General features: G+C 45.3%; 1 protein-coding gene across 1 annotated transcript; it reads left to right on the forward strand.

Annotated features, from left to right (window-relative positions):
* The first annotated feature begins 214 nt into the window (after positions 1 to 214).
* CFAP300 (cilia and flagella associated protein 300) lies at positions 215 to 22,076 on the forward strand. Its single transcript, XM_034665635.1, has 7 exons — positions 215 to 307; positions 392 to 1,074; positions 6,616 to 6,691; positions 11,843 to 12,009; positions 15,572 to 15,744; positions 20,513 to 20,579; positions 21,427 to 22,076. The coding sequence occupies exons 2-7, from the start codon at positions 529 to 531 to the stop codon at positions 21,553 to 21,555; spliced, it is 1,158 nt and encodes a 385-aa protein (XP_034521526.1). The 5' UTR covers positions 215 to 307; positions 392 to 528; the 3' UTR covers positions 21,556 to 22,076.
* The last annotated feature ends 1,728 nt before the right edge of the window (positions 22,077 to 23,804 follow it).

Consider the following 23,804-nt stretch of genomic DNA (forward strand, 5'->3'; position numbering starts at 1 on the left):
CGCCGTCCCCCGCCCCGCGCTCTCCCCTCCCCGCGCTCCCCTCCCCTCCCACCGCTTCACGTTGACCCCGCCCCACGCTGACCCCGCCCTGATCCTTCCGCTCCGGCTCCACGGCCACGCGCTGACCCCTCCCACCTCCCCGAGCTGACCCCGCCCCCTTCCTTCCCGCTCCACGCTGATCCCACTCCGCCGCGCGCCGGCGCTGACCGCCCCCTCCGCCCGCAGGTCCATGTTGGGCAGAGTCGCGGCACAGGCGTTCGGCTTCGACCAGACGTTCCAGGCGTACCGCAAGGACGACTTCGTCATGGTTGGTTTGAGGGTGGGGGGCGCCGGGCGGCCATACCCCGGCTGGAGACCGGGCGCTCACCGCGGAGTACTCTCCGCCCCCCAGGCTGGCCGGCAGAGGTGATCGCGTGGGGAAGGGCAGCCGCCCGACAGGACGAGTTCGGGGCCGTCGTTAGCCCCCCCCCCACGCACACGGGAAAGAGTGCTCTGTCCGCGGTGCGCGGGAGACCACGGCTGCACAGGATGGCTGCGGGAGGTTGCGGGTGCGCCGGGGCTGCGGTTGCGCGGGAGACCACGGGTGCACGGGGGGGGCTGCGGGGTGCGCGGGAGGCTGTGAGTGCGCGGGAGACCACGGGTGCATGCGGGGGGGGGCTGCGGGAGGTTGCGGAGGCTGCGGGTGTGCGGGAGACTTGGGGCGGAGGGTGCGGCGGGGGGCTGCGGGGTGTACGGGAGAGTGGGGGGGGAGGCTGCTTGTGGGCGGGAGACCGCAGTGCGCGGGGAACTGCGGGGGTGCACACAGCAGGGCACCGACAGCGCCTCGTCTCCCGCACAGGGATGCGTGTGGGGAGGAGGGGGGCCTGCGGTCCACCACTGCTGGGTGACGGCCGCAGAGCGGGCATAGGAGCTGCTTGTCCTGCAGGTGCGGGATCCAGCTGTCAGCAGGAGCCATCCTCGTCCCGCCCTCCTCCTGCTCCCTGCGGTCCCCCAGGTGTCCGTGCCCCTCTGCTCTTTGTGCAGCACTGGCCACGGGAAGAAGGACCACCCTGCCCAAGTGTAACCTCTTTCCAAATAAGTATCTAAATTATCATGGTTAGATTTTTCATTCATACCAGCATTGGCTTTCAGATTGATCGAGATTTTTTTAATCAGGATTTTAATTCACTGAGTTAAAGTGCTACAGAATTTTTCATATAAATCATCTATTCAATAAATATTTGTCGAATACTTACTATTTCCCTGCTGGAGGATGTTGAAAAGAGGAAGAGCCCTTATCGCAGCTTGCAAGGCACGGAAGCTAGAAATGTAAAAACTTCTCTGCAACAGAATAAAATAAATGCTACCATGGAGGGTACAAGCTGCCTTAGGCCCAGAAACATCAGCTGGTGGGGGGACATTGGTGTCAGGAAAAATTTCATGGAGGAGGGCATAAAATAAATTTGGGCTGTTCAACAGACAGAGAATTCTTCAAGATTTGAGATTTATCCATAAAGCACAATACCAGGCCATTTTTTTCTAAATTTCAAGATTTCCATGTTTTTTTTATAAATATTCCCATATATTCAGTTTAAAGAAATGTACTTATAGAATCATTATTTTTACCCACGAAACTGATTTGGAGGCCAGAGCGCGTCATGGCTCAGACTGTGGCCCAGGAGGGGATCCACTGTGAAGCTAAGGAGTCCTCGGGACCCTCCCTGGCCAAGCACCTCCCTTGCAGAAGGCGCTTCCAAGGAACCCTGAGGATCTAGGAGTATGTTCCCATAATCCTGTGGTTTTGAATATTTTCTAAGATAGACATCTCTGTATTCTGAGAGTTCCTAAAATTGTATGAGCTTAGGGCCTACAAAACCTGGGTGCTCCCCTGATTTGGCCTCCAGCTGTCTGTCAAATTCCACCACTGCCACCCCTGAGCTCTTTGACACTGGGCACGACTCGGCACCGCCTTCTCACCTTCTGTTTACTCTCCTGCAACATGATCACAGTGCTCGGCACATAAGCATTTTTGAATATGAAAATAATGCTGAGTAGCGGATGGATTGTTAAGAAGAGTAAAGGAAATTGGGGCACCTGGCTGGCTCAATTGGTAGAACGTGCCACTCTTGATTTTGGGGTTGTGAGTTCAAGCCCCATGCTGGGTGTAGAGATGTACGCAACTAATGAAGCATCAAACTTTACATCGGAATCTGGGGATGTACTGTATGGTGATTAACATAATATAATAAAATTTAAAAAAATCAAATCTTAAAAAAAAGATTAAAGGAAATAATATTCAGCAAAATGCTTGCCTCATAATAAGTAATGTATTTGTATACTACTTTACAAAGTGGTTTTTTTTTTTTAAGATTTCACTTATTTGAGAAAACGGGAGAGCACAAGAGCACAAATATGGGGCAGCAGCAGAGGGAGAAGCAGGATCCTTGCTGAGCAGGGAGCCCAACATGGGGCTCAGTCCCAGGACCCCAAGATCATGACCTGAGCTGAAGGCAGATCCCTAACCGACTGAGCCACCCAGATGCCCACAAAGTGTTTTTCTATATCAGTAGTGACTCTTGAGTGCCAGATTGAGCTTTCAGCCTTTCTTAGACATTTGTCACTAATCTTTACAATAATCTGGTAAATTTGGTGTTTTGACCCCCATTTTACAGCTTAGGAAATGGAGGCTCAAAATGGTTAAATAACTTGTGCAAGAATGCCCAGCAAGTGGTAAGACCCAGGGGCCTTTTGACACAAACTTCCATGTCATTTCTTTTTTTTTTTTTTAAGATTTTTTTTTTTTTTTTTGACAGAGATAGAGACAGCCAGCGAGAGAGGGAACACAAGCAGGGGAGTGGGAGAGGAAGAAGCAGGCTCATAGCAGAGGAGCCTGATGTGGGGCTCGATCCCATAATGCTGGGATCACGCCCTGAGCCAAAGGCAGATGCTTAACCGCTGTGCCACCCAGGCGCCCTTCCATGTCATTTCTCCTACAAACATTCGTAACTGAACAAAGGATATTGCTTAAAACTAGAATTCCAGATTTAAAATTTTCTCTTTCAATTTTATTTTATTTTTAATCTTTTTTTTTTTTAAGATTTTATTTATTTGACGGAGAGAGACAGCCAGCGAGAGTGGGAACAAAAGCAGGGGGAGTGGGAGAGGAAGAGGCAGGCTCCCAGCGGAGCAAGGAGCCCGATGCGGGGCTCAATCCCAGGACCCTGGGACCATGACCTGAGCTGAAGGCAGACGCTTAACAACTGAGCCACCCAGGCGCCCCTCTCTTTCAATTTTAAAAACAAATTATGTTCCCAAAGTTCATTTGTGAGAGAGTAAATAGATGGAAGGAAGGAATCATTCCCTCTGGAAGCATTTTTGTAGTCTCTAGATCTGTGCAGATGAACAAGACAGAGTGAAAGAGGGAAATAGTCCAAAGCTGGCGCTGCAGAGCGAGGAGTCCGGTGAAACAGGCCGAATGTGCAGCCTACTGTTGGTGGCACAGAAGAGAGAGAAGTCTTGGTTTTCTTTTCGTTTTGACTGAGGTGGTCAGAGGAGGGTTTACAAAAGACAATCTTATTTGAGGGTGGCCCTGAAAGATAGGTAGGAGTTTGTTAGATGGACAACCGTTGGGGGGGAGGGTATTTTAGACCTTTTGTGCCATGCAGAGGATTTCGGGCTTTATCTGGCTAATGAGGAGTTGCTGAGAGGTTTTCCGGAAGCCAGTAACATTTACAATACTTAGGTCACCTTAGAAGTGTGGAGGGTAGATTGTTAGGACTGAGTCTGGTGGCAGTGAGACCGGGCTGGAAATTTGTCCTGCAGATGGTAGAGGACACCCTGAATTACGATAGCAGCCACCGGGATGGCCTGGAGAGATGCTTTGGAGAAAGGCAGTACTCAGGGACTGATAGGATATTGAGGATAAGGCAGAGAGGGACGTGTAGAATGAGCAAGTTTCTGATTGGGTTGACCGGAGTGGTAGATGATGCCATTAAAGCCACAAAAAATGCAAAAGAATAAACAAGGAAAATGAGCTCGGTTTCAGGCATTCTAAACTTGAAATGCATCTAAGTGGCAATATCCTGAATTGTTGAATCTAAGATCTTGCTTTGAGTCTCGAGAGAGCTCTGAGCACGGTGTATGGTGTGGGCATCCTCCCCATGGGACGGAGGGTAAGGAGGGAACTCTCATATAAAGTGCAGGGAAGCCAGTTCTAGAGCTTTCCCCAGGTCTGCAGCACACTTCTGCTCACACTCCGTGGCCTCACACCACAGGGACAAGGAGGGCAGGCTTTGAGCTGAGCACGTTGCTATCCGAAATAAAATTGGATTCCTTAAGGACGAAGGGAACGGATATTGGATCAGAACCCAGCAATTTGCCGGATAGATGATAGAGTTAAATATCTACTTCTATTCCCTATGTGCGGCATATAATAGAAATACATTGAAAATTCTATGTTATATAAAAGAATAATTTAGAAATACTTTTCCCACTCTCACATCTTATGAAACAAGTTTATTCTAATCTTTACACGCACTTTGACATCAGTGTCTTTCTTATCAGTGTGACTTGTTTGTGAATCATCTACAATATTTCCAAAGCACATCAGCTTCCCTAAAGTTGAGATAGTCCATTCTAATGCCTCCCTGGAAATTCTGTAACAAATCCAAAATACCATTTGCATATATCAGGGGAGGGCTTTTTGGTGCTTTTGTTTTTATTTTTATTCTTTAGGTGTATAATTAGCCCCAACACCATTACAGCTATCATGTTGCTTTTTTTTTTTTTTTAAAGATTTTATTTATTTATTCGACAGAGATAGAGACAGCCAGCGAGAGAGGGAAACACAAGCAGGGGGAGTGGGAGAGGAAGAAGCAGGCTCATAGCAGAAGAGCCTGATGTGGGGCTCGATCCCATAACGCTGGGACCACGCCCCGAGCCGAAGGCAGACACTCAACCACTGTGCCACCCAGGCGCCCCTCACGTTGCTTTTTTTGAGGGGCTTTTGTGAAGACTTATTTCCATTCACTCCGGGTCAGTTCACTGCAGGTCACTTAGACTGCTTCCATTTATAATGGCCTATAAAATTCAATTATAAGTCGATACTAAAAAAAAAAAAAAAATGACTTGATATTCTTTCCCCCCAGGAATAATTACTAAATCTGAATTAAAATTCCCTTTTACTGATTTTTGCAAAGACATCTAAAAAGCATTCGAAACCAGTATTAATTCCAGGTTTAATCAGTATTAAACCAGGTTATTTCCAGCTTATGTTTCTTTTCAAAATGTATATTATGCAAATTAAGATAATTGAACAAACCCTCTTTAGCCTGGAAGACTTTATAAAGTTACAAGGCAACTTTCTTTTTTTCCTGAGGAATAGTTTTGGGGAAAAGTTATTTTTTTGTAATTGGGCACATAGGATACCTTTGAAGTGTTTACCTTTATTCCCCCACCAATAGAATGTAAACACCATGGAAAGAGGAGTTTTTGCCTTGCATAATGTGGGCATTCACAGATACCTATTGTATTAATCTTCACCCTGCACACCTAGTCCTCTTCACTTTTCCCTTTCTTATTAAATAACATTCATCCTGCCTGGAAATGACATTCATGCAAAAATTCCAGGGGTCATCTGTGGTTCCTCTTCCCCTCTTTGTCCCCTCCTCCTAAATAGTCACTGGATCCATTCACTTCTCTACCTCCCCCCTTGCTGTCCTCTTGACTCATGTGAGCATCAGATCTTTCTGGATTTCTGTGGTACCTTCCCTCCACACTATTCTCTTACTAGTGGCTCAGTCCATTCTCCACACTGCTGCCAGAATGATGTGTAAAAACAAAACTAGTCCCATCTTTCCTTGCTTGAATCTCTGTAGTGTCTTCCTACTGCCTTTAGATCAAAATGCTCATTGGTCTAAATCAGCATTAGATCAAGATCAAAATCTGTGACTTGACCTACAAGGTCAATAGTTTAAAAACCAGCAAACAAAGATTCCTGAGAGTTTAGCTGTCAGGCTGTCCTGAACTGGTTCCAGCATGACACTAAAGAAGTCTCTTTTTTTAAGGTGGAGAAATTAGGAAGTTTAAAGTCTGTGAGAAGGGAGGGGACATCCCATTCAAGGAAAGGAAAGAGGCTCAGTGTGACCAGGCAGAAGCAGCAATGGTCTGATGAAGGTCAAATATGTCACTTTTCTATGTGGCTCTTGGGTAGAACTCAGTTGCTGATGACTTTCAGATTTTTAGCTCTAGTTGGGGGGTGGGGGGGGGGGCGGGGGAAGTGGCGATTACTAAAACAATTACTTGGGAAAGCAAGATTGAAGATTGAAGAAAATCAAAATTTTCAAATACATAATAACATCCTACTTTTCACCGGAAATCGTGAATTTCTATTTATTAAGTCCCGAAGATATCCGTACTTGTACATACAGTGTTATTCATATTTGAAGGTGACAACTTGAAGTTAACAAAACTTCATCTCTTTATAAAACATTTATTAGACATTTTACTCATTTAAAATTGTCCTCCTTCCCCAATTTGAGTTAAATGAGATTTTATTATAGTTATTTTAGAAGTACATTGACTGTTGTTTATAATAAAATATCTAACTAACTGGCTCCCCTCAAATTTGTATTTTAGGCTTTCTTCAAAGACCCAAATGTTATTCCCAATTTGAAGTTACTTTCTGATTCTTCTGGACAGTGGATTACATTAGGTAAATAAAATTTACTGTCATCTTTTCAGATGACTGTGTTATTATTGTGACAAAATTTTGCTCAGGAATTTTCATTATTCACATCCACATTGTGAGCAATGACTGGCTGGTTTGATCACATCAGGGTCCTGTCCTGGCTTGGCGCACAAGAGCGCTCGTTCTCTCTTTGCCTTCACTGGGGAAGTATTTCTTGTGCTCCTTCCGTGGACTCCGCTAGATGCAGGGAACGGTGAGGGAAACTGCAGAAACTGGCTGACATGGATAAAAACAGAGCATAGTGTACGAGCAAGAGGAGGGAGCGTCACGGAAGAGTCCACTGATGGGAGGGTGCCGGGGCCCAGTCAGTGGGCATGGGGCCCTGGATTTCTGACTGAGGGAGCCACTGCCACAGAGCATTCCTAAAGTAATACATAAGGCCACGGAAGAGAGTCTTACATTCTTACAAAGAGAGCCTTATCTACATCATAATTTCATGGTACCTTGAAACATAGTTAGATATCTTTAAAGAAAATCACCCAGGGGTGCCTGGGCAGCTCAGTGGGTTAAGTGTCCAACTCTAGATTTTGGCTCAGGTCATGATCTCAGGGTCCAGGGATTGAGCCCCACGTCATTGTGGTTGTTGGGCCCTGTGCTCAGCGAGGAGTCTGTTTGAGGATTCTCTCTTTCCTTCTGCCTCTGCCCTCCCCAAAATTAATTAATTTTTAAAAAATTACCCAAACACTTAATAACACTCAAATCTCTTAAGTAACTCTCAGGTCAAGGAATAAGCCAGAGTTAATAGAGAATGCTATTTTGAAAACAAAAACACGAACACTGTACTTCAATTTTGAGATTGAGGTGTTTTAACAAGAGAACAAATCGTTCTTCCTTTTAGGAGGAAAATCTGGTTAGTAATGTGGATTTGTGCTCAAGAGAAATGTAAGTGGATTTTAAATGAGATGGGGTGGTTTTGGTAAATTTGTACATTGCATGTTCATGGAATTCTAGTAGTCTTACACAAAAATTACTTTGCTGAAAGTATTAGTCAGGAACAAGATTACAAACAGTTCATGATGTTAGAATTAATAGGTCACATTTTATTGCTTTTGGCTAAAGACCACTGCGTGATTTATAAAGGAAAAAGCTGGTACGGTGTGATCTTAAGAGTACTTACGGAGTTAAACTCTCGAGCAAATGTGCACACGGGTTCAGAGTCTTCAAGAGGTAATCATCAGAGGCGCATACCGCAGTGTCTGTAAAACGTGTTTACAGTAACTTCAGTCAATTCGTTTACAAAAAGAAGGTTCGTTAAAAAAAGTCAACCTTCCCCTCTATTGGTACACACTTCACAGAACATTAAAACAGTCCTGACTTTTGTTCTGGTGTTTACAAAAGGCATTGCAAATAGAGAGGCTCTGAAACTGCACATGCGCCTGACAGAGTCAGTTAGAAGCCCTCTGACGACTTGGCAGGAGATTCCGCGCCATTTCCGACGCAGAAGTCTCCAGTGGTTTGCAAGTGTTCTCCCATTAGTTCTTTTTTTTTTTCCTGCCAGCTTTTCTTTCTCTGAATTATCAACTGTCCTCCCTTTTTTTCCCTCCATGGGCCTTTATAAGCAAATAAACACCTTTTAAACCTGAGCGAGCAGACATTCTTCTAGCAGGTGAACCGTTTTGAAGAGTGCGATGACGACAGCTCGGTCCCTGTTGGCTCCAGTGCCTGGCCTGCCACTGTTGGGGCTGCTGTGTCCTCTCAGCCAGTGGCCGCGGCCCTCTGCACATGGACATGCTGTGCTCTTTGCTGGTGGACACAGAACGGATGCGTCGTCTGTGCTCACTTAAGGGCATTCTAGTCATTACGTCCTTTAATTCCCGAAGCAACTCCAAGAGGTGTTAGTGTGGTCCCTATTTCACAGACGAAGAGTCAGCTTCATGAGCTATGTCATTGGCACCATTTGACAGCTGGCCAGGTTCAGCAGAGTTGAGATTCAAATCCAGGCTCCGGACTTCAAGACCCTGACGTCTCCACTATCCTGCCTATGCCATTTTAGCATTAAAACAAGTACAGTCAGAAAAGCACCAGTGTGGACAGCAAATAAATAGGGAACAGCTGTGTATTTTAATGCTAGTATCAAAGGGGAAAAATACATTCTTAACTTTGTGATCCTAGCAATGCACTACGTATCTTGTAAATGCTGGAGACATAATTTGACTGTATTTCTACATAACTGGTAGTATGTGCTATGGACTGAATTTATCCCCCCAAAATTCTTGTGTTGAAGCTTTAACCTACAACATTACAGTATTTGGAGATGAGGTCTTTGGGAGATAATTAAGTTTTGATGACATCATGAGGGGCTTTCAGGACAGGGTTAGTGCTCTTAGAACAAGCGAGAGAGCAGAGCTCCTGCCATGTGGGAGTCAGGAAGGGCGTCGCGATCCACTGGGCCGCGATCTCGGACTTCCCAGCCTGCGGAATGGTGAGAAATCCATGTCTCTCATTTACAGCAGCCAGTCTTTGGTTTTTGTGATAGCAGCTTAAGCAGACTAGTCCAGATTGTGGTACCGAACAGCAGCATGTGTCTGTAACACACCTAGAGGAGGGGGAAGTCGCTTTGAAACTGCGCTATAGGTATCGGCAGGGAGGGTTTCGAGGTGCATCCTAGCCCAGATCTATGGATGGGAAGCTTGATTCTAGGGAGGTCTCATACAGAAATAAGGACCTTGTTATCAGAAACGGGAGGAAGAACAGTCCATCAAATGGCAGAGACTTGGCTGAATGATGGCATAGTGTTTTGTGGAAGGTAGAATTTGCAAGTGATATAATTGCATGTTTAGCTGAGAAAGATCTAAACCCAGTGTTGCAGGAGCCGCCAGGTTCTTCCCGGATGTTTGTAATAAAGTAAGAAAGGAAAGAGATGGATTAAAGCAGGAATTGTTAGGGAGGAACCAGAGCTTGAAGATTTGGAATATTCTCAGCCTTATATTGTAAAAAACAAACAAAAACAAACGAGAAAGATTAGTCTGAAGAGAACAAATGTGGCTGAACAGCTTTGTGATATGAGAGAATGCACGTAACTCGGCCTCACCCAGGCACTTCAACAGAAGCCCGGATGGAGGTGGAGTTGTGCCCAGTTTGAGCTACAGGAGACAGACTTCGTAGACCCTACAGGACCAGACCAGAGAGCCATTTGGCTGCAGACACAGCCGTGCTTCAGGAGCAGAGAAGGACTGAAAGGCAACTTTTGGATCCTCAGGGCCGCCCCTCGGTTTCAGGAACGCACAGAGGGGGAGCACCTCAGACGCTGGGCCACCGTCCCCAGTGGGTGGGGAAGGCAGAGCATTGAACCAAAACGGATTATTCTTGAGGCTTAAAATCTCATGAAATTTGCCTTGCCAGGTTTCAGGCTTGCTTGGGACCATCACCCCTTTTTTTCTGCTTCCCCCTTTTGGAATGGAAATGTCTATTCCTTGTCTCCCCATTGTATTTTGGAAGCATGTAACTTGTCTGGTTTCACAGGTTCATAGCGAGAGAGGAATTTTGCCCCGGGATGAATTGAACCTCCAGTCTCACCCATATCTGATTGAGGTGATATGTAGGTGAGACTTTGGACTCTAGACTTTAGGGTTGATGCTAGAATGAGGTTAGACTTTGGGGACTGTTAGGATAGGATAGTTTATTTTGCATGTGAGAAGGACATGAACTGGGTGGGGGGCAGAGGTAGAATGCTATGGGCTGAATTGTATCCCTTCAAAATTCATCTGATGAAGTCCTGACCCGACCCAAAGCCCCCATCTCAAAATACCATTACATTTGGGGGTTAGACTTCAATATATTAATTTTGGAGGGACATAATTCAGTCCATAGCAAATGCTATTTCCATGCCTCCGATGAAGTGTTTTGAATTTAATTACCTTTTCTCGCCATCCAAACCCTCCTGCCACGCCCCGCATCAGAGCTAGGGTAGATTTATTAACAGGGCATGTTGCCCAATATCCGTCCCTCCTCCGGGGGCAACCAGCCCATCTTCGATGACTGTCTGGATCTATGCTGCGCTGTCGAGACCCAGTTCCTGTCTCCAGACACCATCGTGCCTCCACAGAAGTCCAGCTCAGGACCAGAAGAAGAGCAGCAGGTCCTAGCCAGACTCTGGGTGGACAGCCAGGAGGAGGAAGTGCAAATAACCGCCAGTGTTACTCTTCTCAAGCTCAGGCTACATCTGGAGTCAGAGATGAAGCAGACGTTATCAGGGAGAGGGAGGAGCAAGGGCTTCCCCACCTGGGTATGCTGTTCTAGGGAGAACTCACAAGAAAAAACACCGCTTCCTTACATCTGAGAGTGTGTATGTGCACGCACGTGTGTATGAGGGCGCATAAAAGAGAAATTGAGTGATTCTTCGACGAAATAATAAAAATACTCATTTTAATCCTTGTGTCTTTCTGTAATTTAGAAGAACTTCTCATAATGGAAAATCCACTCCCAAAGGACACGTTGAGGAAATCAGTTTGGGGTGCGGGAAGGTGTGGAGTGCGGGGGTGGGGTGGGGGGCGGGGGGTAGAGCTACAAGAGGAAAACAGAGCACTGTAGTTACAAGTTTCTCTGATTCCAGACTTGTGACATGATCGGGGCCAGGCTTGAAACTTACCTTGACTTGGAAAAGCTGTTTTTTGTAATAAACGGTGTAAATGAGATCACAAGGGAGAAATTTTTAAATGGAGAGAAAATTTTTCAAGACATCCTCAGGACTTTAGAAACACCCGTTACTTACATTAATTAAAGTTTTTGAAATTTGAATTATAAGGCATTGAACATAATACAAATCCAAAATCATTTCGCAAAACGTTCCTATGCTTTTATAGGCACTTCTAACATATGGATTAAAACTGAGGTAAGAACACCTACACAAAACGTGTATCTCATTTCGAAGCATTTTCTAATTTACATATCCCTCATCTAGGCCTGAAATAGTGAAATTTTGTTCCAGACTTTTAATGATTAATAAAAATGAACAAACTGCAAAGTAAGAATTCTATAATAAAGTCCCTAAACCAATGTGTCCTTTGATATATGTCATATTTGGCTACTTAGAATCTCTGCATGGTGGTATTTATTTTAGAAATAATTGAGAATACTAAGTTAATTTTTATATCTCTGTAAAATAATTTTTTTCAGGAACTGAAGTGAAAAAAATTGAAGCTATAAATGTTCCTTGTACACAGCTTTCAATGTCATTTTTTAATCGGTTGTATGATGAAGACATTGTACGAGACAATGGACATATCGTTAAATGTTTAGATTCTTTTTGTGATCCCTTTCCTATTTCTGATGAGTTACGAAAAGTAAGTACAGATTTTTAAAATTTCACTAATAAATTTTTATTTCAGGAAATGCTTAATGTCAAAAACTTTTGCCAGCCTAAAATACATAAAATACCTCTTATCAATGAATAATGATAAGCAATAGTCATTACATTGGTAGATTTTTTCCTTGGATGGGACTTTTCCTATCAACTTAATTGTATACTTCAGTTTTCAACCAGACGCAACTGACGTTAATGCGTCGAGGCCAGAGGTGCCGCGAGCATCCTACTATGTGCAGCCCCACCCCCACAACAGAGTTCTCTGACCCAGAACATCAGTGGTGCTGGAGCAGAGAAAGCCTTACCTGCTCAGCTGATGGCTGTTTGTCCTCAGTATGGGGCTCTGAACGTATCCAACAAATACATACAAACATCCCTGTAGTAAAAATCCTCTTATCTCACTGCTGAGATCAAAAAAGCCATTTGATTAACTCGTGGTTGTAGGAAGAGGTGTATTGAACTCGAGTCAGAAGACCTAGATTATTTACCTAATTCCTCAGTTTTATTTTTAAGATAATAATAACTTGAGGCAAATCACCCAATACCTAGAGCCCCAAGATCTTATCTGCACCATATAGAGATTAAAATGCCTGGGGGGGGGCGGGGGGGCAGGGCACCTGGGTGGTTCGGTCAGCTAAGCATCTGACTCTTGGTTTCAGCTCAGGTCGTGAGGTTGAGCCCCATGTTGGGCTCCATGCTTTGTGCACAGTCTGCTTGGGATTCTCTCTCCCTCTGCCTCTCCTCTCCCCCCCCCCCCCCCCCCCCCCCCGCCATAAATAAATCTTATTAAAAATGCACCCTTTGGGGTGCCTGGCTGGCTCAATGAGAAGAGCCTGCAACTCTTGATCTCAGAGTCATGAATTTGAGCCCCACGTTGGGTATAGAGATTACTTAAATAAATAAAACAATAATAATAAAAATGCCCGTTCTGCCTTTTTTCTGAAATTGTTGAGATAATGAGTTGAGAAAGCATTTAAATGCACTTTTTAAAAAGTGTGAAATGTTATAAAATGAAATTTATTATCATTGTTTTAATTATGAAGAAAGACTATTTACAAAGTGGGTACAAATTAGGGCTTCTTTTTTTAAAAGGTTCTATTGGTTTATTTGAGAGAGAGCACAAGCAGGGGAAGGGGGATCTGAGGGAGAGGGAGAAGCAGGCTCCCCACTGAGCAGGGATCATGACCTGCGGGTTAACTGACTGAGCCGCCCAGGCGCCCCAGAGTTTAGGGCTTTGGTATCAAATAGACACAGGTTCAAATCCAGGCAATGCCATTTAGTAACTGTGATACTTGACCTCTCTCTTCATCTGTAAAGTAGGGATGATGTAAGAATTATGTAGCTCAATGCCTGGCACTCAGTAAGGCTCCAGGAATACTAATGACTACTATTAATTACTCACATTATTCTACCCTAAGAGAGAATGGAAGTCAAAGTCTAATTTCTTGCAAATCTAGATGGGCATGACCTAGGGAAGTCCCTGCTACGGCGCTCTGCACACAGGAGTTCTGTGTGTTGGGGACCAGGAGGTAGCCAACCAGTATGTGTGTTCATCTACACAGAACACCTAGAACTCTTAGTTGAAGAAAATAAAGTTAAGTCATTGAGAGTAAACAAACACACAATTGGAGAGACCGTATCATTGCTTTGTAGTGAAGTATATTTACGCGTAACAGAAGACAGTACCTACTGCACAGTGAGGATCTGACATCACTTAGCTACTCTTCTTTACCAAGGATGGGAAGTTCACCTTTAGATCGTATCTCTAGTCTCGTCTGGCACTCCTTCCTTTGGGCGCTGCTGGTGCCAGCTCTTGTCTCGTCACTGCTCTCTGCCCGCACACGTGCCCCTTGGTCTCGAGGCCCTTGTCCCTGGCTTCAGAGAGCTCGCCATCGCTCAGACAGAGCCTCAGCAGCCGACCTTCCAGGGGCGGGTGTGCCTTCTCGGCTCTGCAGATCTGTCTTCGTTATTTCCAGGAGCAGCCCTTGTGTTCAGGAAGTGCTGGGTGTCTGTTTTCCTAAGTGTTGCCTCTCTGTTTTGCTCTTGTGTTCTTTACCACTCTGTGACAACAGGGAAGGTTTTAACTTGGTTGCTTTCTGGCTGAAAACATGAGTGAATGCCCTCCAGCGTGAGCCTGAGCCGTGCAGCGGCACAGAGTCCTGCAGGGCTGATCGCGCGCGACCTACAGCCCGACGCATGGACGCATGGACCGTCGCATACCTGCGCTCCGAGGGCCCTGCCGCTGCCGGGCTCTGCTGTGGGCAGAGAGGGAGAGCAGCCAGACATGCGTACTGTTTTCACCTTTATTCCCCAAATACTCCCATTCCTGTAATCTTTAAGTTGCACGGGCCTAATCAGTTCAGTAACGAGAGTGCTCACGTAAGGAATGTATTTGTCATTCCTGAGAGCTTTAGTCACTCTTACATTAAGCCAGGTCTTTAGGTAGCTGCAAACTCGCATCATTTCCTCCCAGGGAAGGAGGGGGCCGCGGGCCGCAGGGCAGGTGGCACGTCTGGGTCCCGGGACCTGTCTTCTGTGTGGAACTTTGGCTTTCACGAACTGAGTCACCTGCACAGGGACAACACAGAATTGATTGTTTTTTATTATTTTTTAAAGATTTTATTTATTTATTCAACAGAGATAGAGACAGCCAGCGAGAGAGGGAACACAAGCAGGGGAGTGGGAGAGGAAGAAGCAGGCTCATAGCGGAGGAGCTTGATGTGGGGTTCGATCCCAGAACGCCAGGATCACGCCCTGAGCTGAAAGCAGACGCTTAACCGCTGTGCCACCCAGGCACCCCAGAACTGATTGTTTTTTAAATGCCTCTTGTGTGGTGACCTCGTGATGAACATTCATTTGAGATCGGGGTGCGGACAATTTGGTAAAAAACTGTTACAGCGTACACTCATCCCCTTGTTCGTAGCTGCCGCGGCCAACAAACTAGTCCGTTGTGTGTGATGCCCCGCAAGATGAGAAAATCGCCCACATCAGACCCAGTCCCACTGTTCTCTGAAGGAGCTGGCAGGGTCTCCAGAGAGCAAGAGTCGGTGTGGACTGGTGGTGTGTAGGAAGAAGAGGCCTGAAGAGTCCACAATGGAGTGAGCGGGGCAGGGAGGCCATGCACACGCTCAGGGGGATTAGGACACCACCCCTGGGGTGGACTCCAGATTGAAGCAAAGGTTGTAGGCCTTATGGGATGGAGAGGTTTCTCCACCTTTTTACAGCTCCTCGTTGGCCCAGATTTCAGGTGACTCCATGCTAAGATCGCAGTAGTAGGAGGACTGAAGACAGAAACTAGAGCGAAGGTGCAGAGGGGAGGAAGAGGAGGCTTCAACTCAGGTTTATTCCGCCCCTGGACATCCTCCTGAGAAAATGGAGGGAAAATGAAAGCCAGTCTCGTCGAGCACTCCTTCCAGGTGTTCAGGGTTCGTTCTTAAAACAGGCCTACGATTATTTGTAAATAAATAAATTGAAACTTTTGAAAACAAAAATTAGAACCTCAAATCATGTTTCATTAAGATGAATTTTATCATCATCCATAGGTTTTGCTCGTGGAAGACTCAGAAAAGTATGAAGTATTCAGCCAACCTGATAGAGAAGAGTTTCTGTTTTGTCTTTTCAAACATCTTTGCCTCGGTGGAGCCCTTTGTCAGTACGAAGATGTGCTTTCCCCGTATTTGGAAACCACGAAGCTTCTCTATAAAGACCTAGTGAGGTAATGTGGCCAGACCACAGCAGGGACATCGCTGGCTCCTAGAGCACGTTGTCTGTGTGCAGCGGGATCACCTGTGTCTGCTGTGGTCCTGTTAGCACCCCAAGGGTGTGAGCGCAGGGCCCCGCCCCGCCTCCCAGCCACCCTGCTCTCCCAGGCCAGGACCCACCTGTCCCTGCTTTCCCGGCAGACTGGCTGCCAGCCCGCCACGCAGCGCCGTCCCCCAGGCCTGTGCGTGAGATCCCTCGGCATGTGTGAACTCGCTGCACTAGCAGTAAAGTATCACCTTTGTTCGAAGGAGGTGGAGGAATTTTCATCTGGGTGCGATCTTGACCTTTCCAAATTAATCCCAAGTCCCCGTTTGTTTTAGGTATTCCACTAGGGTTTTTTTTTTCTTTTTGAAGACCAGATTGGGATAAAAACTTTATAAATCATTTATTTTTGCTTTCATTGGGTTGGGTTTTCCAGTGATGCACATACTGGTACCTTTATAGGCTAAAGCGATAGAGCAGTGAAAGCAAAGGGTCCCAGGGTTTAGTTACAAAATTGTACCTTAATAGGAAAACCGCAGAATTAGCTTCTCATTGGGCTCTTGATTGTTGCCCATACTGACCTCAGTTGTCAGTTCTGCTCCGTGTGTCCTACAGCTGCACACAAGCTAGGTGATTTAGTTATCTTACTTTGTTGTTTTAGTACAGTTTTAAAAACAAACATTTTCTTTAATTTGCCTCTGATTTTTGTGAAAAAGTTATTGTGTCAATACATAAAGATGGGGAAAAGAGCTATGTTAGAAACAGAATTTCAGAAAACATATGCATACTTTCATCCAAGATATTCTGTCCTTAGCGTTTACAGCTCACAAAGCTTCCTCCTAGCGCTGCCTGTAGCGTCCCCTCGGTGTGCCCCGTCCCGCACGCGCACACGTGCACGCACATGCGCTCACGCACACACAAACATGCATGCACACGTGCATGTGTACACACTGGCAGACGCACACGTGCACACACGCACGGTCGCACGCGCACTGCTGCCACCAGTGTGCTGCTTCATCGGCCACATGAACCTGAGGAGTTCCTCACCAGCGCGAGCGGCGGAGGAGGGATTCCGTTGGAGGGTTCGAAATAGGAGTAACTTCAGAACCTAAACCTTGAGGAACTGACATTTGCCCCAGCGTCCCCTTTCCTGGATTCTCACCTATGACTCTCTCCTACATTCCTTGGGTGCTAAGAAAAAGTATGGCTCCGGGGGTGACGGCCACTCGTAAAATGAGGATTCAAAACTCAGGGCATCTTACAGAAAGGGTAGGAATCGGGTCCACAGAATCACTTTATCAGGCAACCAGCAGGTGTTAATTCTGTGTGCAGAGCTGTGCCAGGCTCCAGAGAGGTGACAGGAGGGGCATCAGATAGTCCTTGACCTTAAGGAGATTACAAGAAATGAATGCATCATAAAGGAATTGTTTAAAATATTTTATAAGTAAAAATTTCATAAAATCAAGTGTTCAATTTGGTATAAGCAAATGTTTGCCGCTATTGAGACTGTAATAAATGCCCCCAGAAGTTCGGAAAGGGGATTGTCAGGGTAGGTGGGAGTTAGGAAAGTCTTGATGGGATGGAGTCCCTGAGGCCGGTTGAGAGAAGGGCAGTCTGTCCCCTGCCCACAGGAGACACGTCACAAGTCTTAAAGCATCACTCTTACTTGAGAACCACTAAATACTTCTCCTGATGCCCTGAGTTTAAGCATGCTTGTGAATTTCATTGCTGGATGAGGAGGATATGTGGAATTGTCTTCCCAAAGCAACTTTGGTAGAAAATTAAGATTAGAATAAACACTTGCTTAAGCTGGTGTAAGTGCCAACACAAGGCAATCGAATGGATTAAATGATCACAGTCCCTTCAGAGCTGTGCGTTGGTTTGCTTATCACTTGTACGGCCTGCGGCCTCTCTAACTTGAGTTGTGTTGATTCAGGTCCGATGCTGTGTCATTTGGTTAAGGTGAGGATATAGGGTGGATCAACACAGCTGTTATCGAGGGATGTGGGAACACCAAGTGTCGTCAGTGATTTTTCAGAATCCTGAGCCATATATCCAAACAAGTCATTGGTACAAGCCAAATTAACCAATTAACCAAATTAATCGTTTTGTCCTGTTCCTTCCCTTGGAGGATGTTTTTGGATGTTTTCACATTTTTTAGAAAAGCATCTGCTATCTTTCTAATTGTACACACAGTAGCTGTGCCCTTGCAGAGAAACGTCATCACCAGTCCCCTCCGGAAAAGTCCGTCCCTCATGTCTGTAGCGCTGAACGCACATCACAGAGCTGGGTGTTAGTGGTCTCTGGCTCACGCAGAAGGGTACAAACATTCTTAAGATATTTTTCACTCGTCCGTTATTACAAGTCCTATAAAATAACACTTTTTAAATGTTCTGGGAAATGCCTTCTTTTCAAGGATTATGGTTCTTTTAAATAATATGGTGGTACTTTAGGACCATTTCATTAGAGAGTAAATGAACAGTTGTTTTGTTACGTTTCAGAAATGTCGATGCAGGGATAATTGCGTAGTTTCTAACGGTGCCGTTGTCTTTTCTGCTTCCAATATTAAACACACGCTCTTGTCAGAGTTTTTGAAGAGGTTTTCCAAACTGCATATCTGCCCCAGATGTGAAATTTTATGATTTGAACTGAGAGACTTAGATTATGGCTTCAGACGCTAATTAAACAGTGAGATTCTTGTTTCTCAAAATGAGCAGAGTTACCTAGAATGGTCTGTGCAACTTGTTTAGAGTCAATATGGATGGAGCCTCAGAAGTTAGCATAGATGATTATAAGAAACTGTTTATTATTTTATTTCTAAACCATTAGTATAATCACACTTTTAAACAGAACTCTACCGAAACCATGTTCTCGCACTGGAAAGCCTCAGTTATCTGGAGTGAGGGGTGACGCCGCAGGTCGGACGTAGGACTGCTGTTAGTAGTGCAGCCTGGAGCCCGAGTGAGCATCACTCTGTCTTTCCTCCTCTTGTCACCTGGGAGATATCGGGCAGGGGATTCTCTACTTGATCTATAAAAAATAGGAATTATTTTAGAGCTATTTTAAAGTAATAGTAATACAGGATCAGAGGTAATAGAATGGAATAATATGGTTTATTTCTATTAGGAACCAACTTCTAATAACGTTTAAATGGCAGTTCCTTTTTTGTAAGTAACACACTTACGGTGCGTGTTGGTATGTTTGAGTGATTGTTAAACACTAAATTTTCTTCTAAGTTTTTTTGGTAATCACAAACTTTCATAGGAGTTTGTTTGGGGGGTTTTTGATAATTTTTTTAACGGGGCTGATTTACATACAGCGAAGTGAATGAATCCTAGTGCACCTGCAGCACAGTGAATTGTTACATGTTTTACCCTATAACCACCTCCAGATCCAGACTTAAAGTCAGTGGTAGCCGTAGGTGTGTTCTGTGTGTTGATTCGGGTGTCATACCGGTGGGCACAGTGTAAGTGTTTCATACGTCGTAGTTACAGTCATCCCTTGCGTAAGCACAGAATTGTAAATGTCGTCTTCAGTTTTTAAGCAGTACAAGTTAAGCATTTGAGAAATAAAAGAAAATGACCTTGGGGTGCCTGGGTGGCTCAGTCACTTGAGCGATGAGCTCTTGATCTCAGCTCAGGTCTCGACCTCAAGAGTGGTGAGTTCGAGCCCCATGTTGGGCTCTGCGCTGGTCATGGAGCCTACTTAAAAAAAGAAAGTGACCTCAGTCCATGTCATAGAGGTATGTGGGAATTAATTTAACTGCATGATTTCTGGGTTTAAATCCGTAGTGAAGGAGCAGCAGTACTTGGGCCTATAAAGTGAGAAGACGCGTGTCTTCCGCTAAATGTCACCTACATGTGTCCCGCGTGAGGAGTGCCTCGGAGCTGTGTGCTGGCGAGCGCAGGGAAAGGAACCGCACGCCATGTCGCCTGACTCTGTTCGCAGAAATACCACCTGTAGTCGGAATGTCTTAAATATCTAGTTTAACTTCTCTGGTCTGTTGTCTATAGACTTGGTAAAATAGTGCCCACCAAGCCCCCTGAGCTGTGGTATCTTCAGACGGACGTTTGGCAGATGTAAAGCACGACAAAGATCATGTGTCTAAGTCTCTCTCTGTGGCTCGTCCCCCATGTCCCAGCACGCCCCCCACTACACATTGCCACAGGCAATCTTCCATGGGGAGAGTGACTGAGAGAAAACGACTGTCACATGATAGAATTTAATAATCCATAATTTCGTGAACAGTTTTCTTAGACCTTATCCCGCTCAGTTCTCAGGTAATCCTCAAGGGGACGGGCACGCCTACGTCACCTGGGAGAAAAGTGACGTTCAGGAAGGTTGATGCTGCCCAACGGGCAGAGCTGGCCTGTGTGCTGAGATGGTTTAATCCCATAGTTTACGTGCTCGTACCTGCCCCGTACAGCCGTGTACGCTCCAGTTCGACTCTTACCATCTCCTCTTGTTCTAATAACTGTCTCTGGACTGGGAGACCTTTCATCATCGGAGCACAACACCTCCGACCCTCAAGTTCCGTTTTCTGCCATTCAGCTGGGCGACCTTCCTCCGTCCTTGGATAGAGCTGGAGACACCGTCCTTCTCAAACCAGTCTAGGTGGACATGATCTATTTCTGTTATATATGAATAAGAACACCTGAAAACTAAAACAGATCAGTGTTTTAAATGTAATACGCCAGTGCTTGCTATATTTAAAATGTGCCCCTTTTCCCCCATTTTAGTGTTCGAAAGAATCCTCAGACCAAGAAAATACAAATTACGTCTTCCGTCTTTAAAGTCACAGCGTATGTAAGTGTGGAGGGGGATTCGGACGATCAGTTTAATCACTTGTTACTTGGAGGACTGTTACAACTGCAGTGAGCAGCCAGGTCAAGGTTATGCCTGGGAGGAAATAGGATGGTATTTAGTTCTTTGTTAAAAGTAAAAGTTGATAAGGTTTGCCTTTATTTGGAGAGTCACCCGAACCTCTCCCCCTCATCTCTGTCGTCCATGTCTAATAATAGTCCTCTCGTATTTAAGACCTGACTCTCTGGGTCGGATGGAGTGGGGCACGGCTCTCTAGTCTGTCAGGCCATCATGTATACGGCACACGAGTAAGAACGCCATACGTGGCTTTATATTACAGAACCCGATGCTCGAATTCTAGGGTCATGCGAAGGTTACCCGCATATCTGAAGCAGTTTCTAAGTATCTTTATTCAATCAGTAACTATTGAGCATCTGCTGTGTACCAGCCACCTGCTGGGCTAGGGCACTGCTGTTGATACACAAGGGAAACATAGTTGCTTCCCTCATACTAGGTAAGGACCACATTCTAAAAGAAAGCAAAGATAGAAAAAAAATTGCAAAATAGAAATTTTTGCAATAGTAGCACTTTAAGAACACTTGTCAAAAGATAAGATTTCCTGTTGGGCTATACAATTCCTTAAGGTCAAGAATTATGTGGGTTTGTACGTACCTAGTGCAGTAACTGTGCTGTCAATAGATATTTTAAAATATCAGTTAATTACCAATTTACTGTCAAAGATTTGATGTATGTTTCATGACATTTTAACAGAAAATATATGAGTTAAATATGTTGGCTAATACTTGAACGCCGTCGTAGACTGATACACAGTGCACTTTATCTCTGGCAGGACTCCGCTGGTGCGTGCTACCCTTCAACAAAGAGTCACGAACAGACGTTTTCTTACTTCATCGTGGACCCGATCAAGCGTCATGTTCACGTATTATACCACTGTTACGGTGTGGGGGATATGTCTTAATGGTATTCTTTCAGATTACCTATTTTGATAATGTTTTATTTACCAGTTTTTAATTTTAATGCCAATTTATAGGTAAACATTTACTTTGCAAGTTAATTCAAGTAAAATGTAGAGAACCTGCTTGGAGCAGAAGGAGACAAGTACCAAGCTGCCTTTCTTTAAATGTATCTGGAAAGTAACCTAAGGACCACGTTCCATCCCGAACACAATCTACGCCAGTACAGTTGTGGAATTTTTACAGAAAGTTACAAAGAACTAAAAATCTAGTTTGTATTTGTTGCTTTAAGGTTTATGTAAGCCCTCAATTTTCCAGGTGTTTTGTTTTAGAAGCTAATTAATTCTGGGTTGAAATTGCAGCAGGAAACTGAACATTGCTCTATGATCATTAATATGAACTGTTTGCTTTTTAAATTTGAGTTTCATTTCATTACATTCTTCATTGCATAAAGATTTACATCTCTAGGGCTGTAAAGTGCATAGGAATTCCTTTGCTTCATTCGTCCCACTTAAAATCTTCAATAAAAAAGTAATGATCTGAAAGTAATTGTAAACTCTTTTATCACATAATAAATTAAAACTGCAGCTATCCCCCAGCTAGGAGAGGAGCCACATATGCACAGAGAGAGTTGCCCTGATGGAACTGAGCTGGCAGACAAGTAGAGAGCCTTATGTTACATTCTCCTGTGTCCTCGTTACGTTCGTAGCATGAATATGTGACTTAAGATTTTTAATGGAAAAAATGACTGGGGTGTCTGGCTGGTTCAGTTCGTGGAACATGCGACTCTTGATCTCAGGGTTGTGGGTTTGAGCCCTACGTTGCGGGTAGAGAATCCTTACAAATAAAATCTTGAAAGAGAGAGAGAGGGAGGAAGAAAGAAAGAAATGATTGACATGCATCCCAAAGGTGATAAAGAGTGTGCAAGAAATGTTGAGACTTTGAGGAGAGGCAAGTTTGGAATATGCTTCTGTGTTGTAGGGATAAGGATTTGTCCCTGTGGATTTATCTGGAAAACAGTTGGCAATTGGGGTATAGAGCTCAGGACAGTTTGTCTCATTTCTAATACAGTGCTTGGCACATCAAATATTTATTGAATGAATATTTTCCAGATACGTTCCTAATATCTGTAGGTATTTTTTAAGCCATATAAGAAACGTAACATTAAGAACTAAAACGTCGCACCAGCCCTGCTGCGTACCACACAGACCCTACAACCTGAGGACGCTCTCCTAATCCGTCAGTTGGTCAATCAACAGTTCTTGTAGCGAGGCACTGTGCTGTTTACCTTGGGAAGACCCAGTCTCTCTAAGCCTAGCAGAGAAGGTCACGTGTAAGAGCGTGTCTGTGGAGCCCAGCTGCTGCCTGAGTCCAGCCTTAGTCTGGCTTCCACGGAGGAGGGGCAGGGCGTCAGCACCTGGACAGGGGAGCGTGGGGGCGGGACGCGAGAGGTGGCAGGGAGCGGGAGCCCGGCCCTGGGGTCCAAGTCCCGAGCCCAAGCTGGGGAAGGATCCTGCGGGGTGGCCAGTGTCCTGTCTCTGCATGAGAGGCGGAGGCACGAAACGCCTCTGAGGAAGATGTCCCCGTGGTTCTGGGCGATCACTTCAGTGACCCTCCGTGGTCGCGCACATTATCGGTGTTGAGGGTACAGCAGCACAGCAGTGAGGAGTTTGGGCCGGGCAGCCTGGCGGCCTGGGCTCTTGACTCTGCTGTACTTGCTGTGGGGCTGAGCTGCTTACAACCTCTCCTGCCTGACTTGCCTCATCTGTAAAATGGGAGAGCAGGGCTTCCCTTTGTAGGTTACTGTGACAATTACGTACGTTAATACAGCTCATTGGGCTTAGACCAGGGCCAAGCACTTGGTCTCGGTGTGTGTGGTTTTGGGCTCTTTTCATTCTCTATTGAGGAAATGTGAAAAAATCGGGAGCTAAACTGCATAGTAATGTAAAAAACTGTCTTCCTTAAGTTCAGAATTGCTTTTTCATAGGTTCTTTTATTACTGATTTGACCAGAGCTGGCATGAGAGGTGGGGCACTAGGTCCCCTGCTCTGGGCCCCAGAGAATGGGGAGGACGTGCGCGTGTGCTCCGAGCTCCGTTGGCAGCGTGTCGCACACGTAGAATGATTTGCTCAGCTTGCCTATTTGTAACTGTTTAGTGTCTGTCATGAAAACCCCCGGGAGCCCAGCACGGTGCCTGGCGCTCGACTGATGCTCAGCACCTCTTCTCTGGCGCGGCTGCAGGTGTGGGGAGGGG

The sequence above is a fragment of the Ailuropoda melanoleuca genome, chromosome 8 (genome assembly GCF_002007445.2).
Source record: "Ailuropoda melanoleuca isolate Jingjing chromosome 8, ASM200744v2, whole genome shotgun sequence".
Classification (NCBI taxonomy): Eukaryota; Metazoa; Chordata; class Mammalia; order Carnivora; family Ursidae; genus Ailuropoda; species Ailuropoda melanoleuca.

Bases quoted from the DNA above. Each gene is read 5' to 3' on its own strand.
- CFAP300 (XM_034665635.1), top strand. From the start codon at position 529: ATGGCTGCGGGAGGTTGCGGGTGCGCCGGGGCTGCGGTTGCGCGGGAG. The intron at 15,745-20,512 runs GTAATGTGGCCA...CCCCCATTTTAG, and splicing joins CTCTATAAAGACCTAGTGAG to TGTTCGAAAGAATCCTCAGA. The intron at 20,580-21,426 runs GTAAGTGTGGAG...TATCTCTGGCAG, and splicing joins TCTTTAAAGTCACAGCGTAT to GACTCCGCTGGTGCGTGCTA.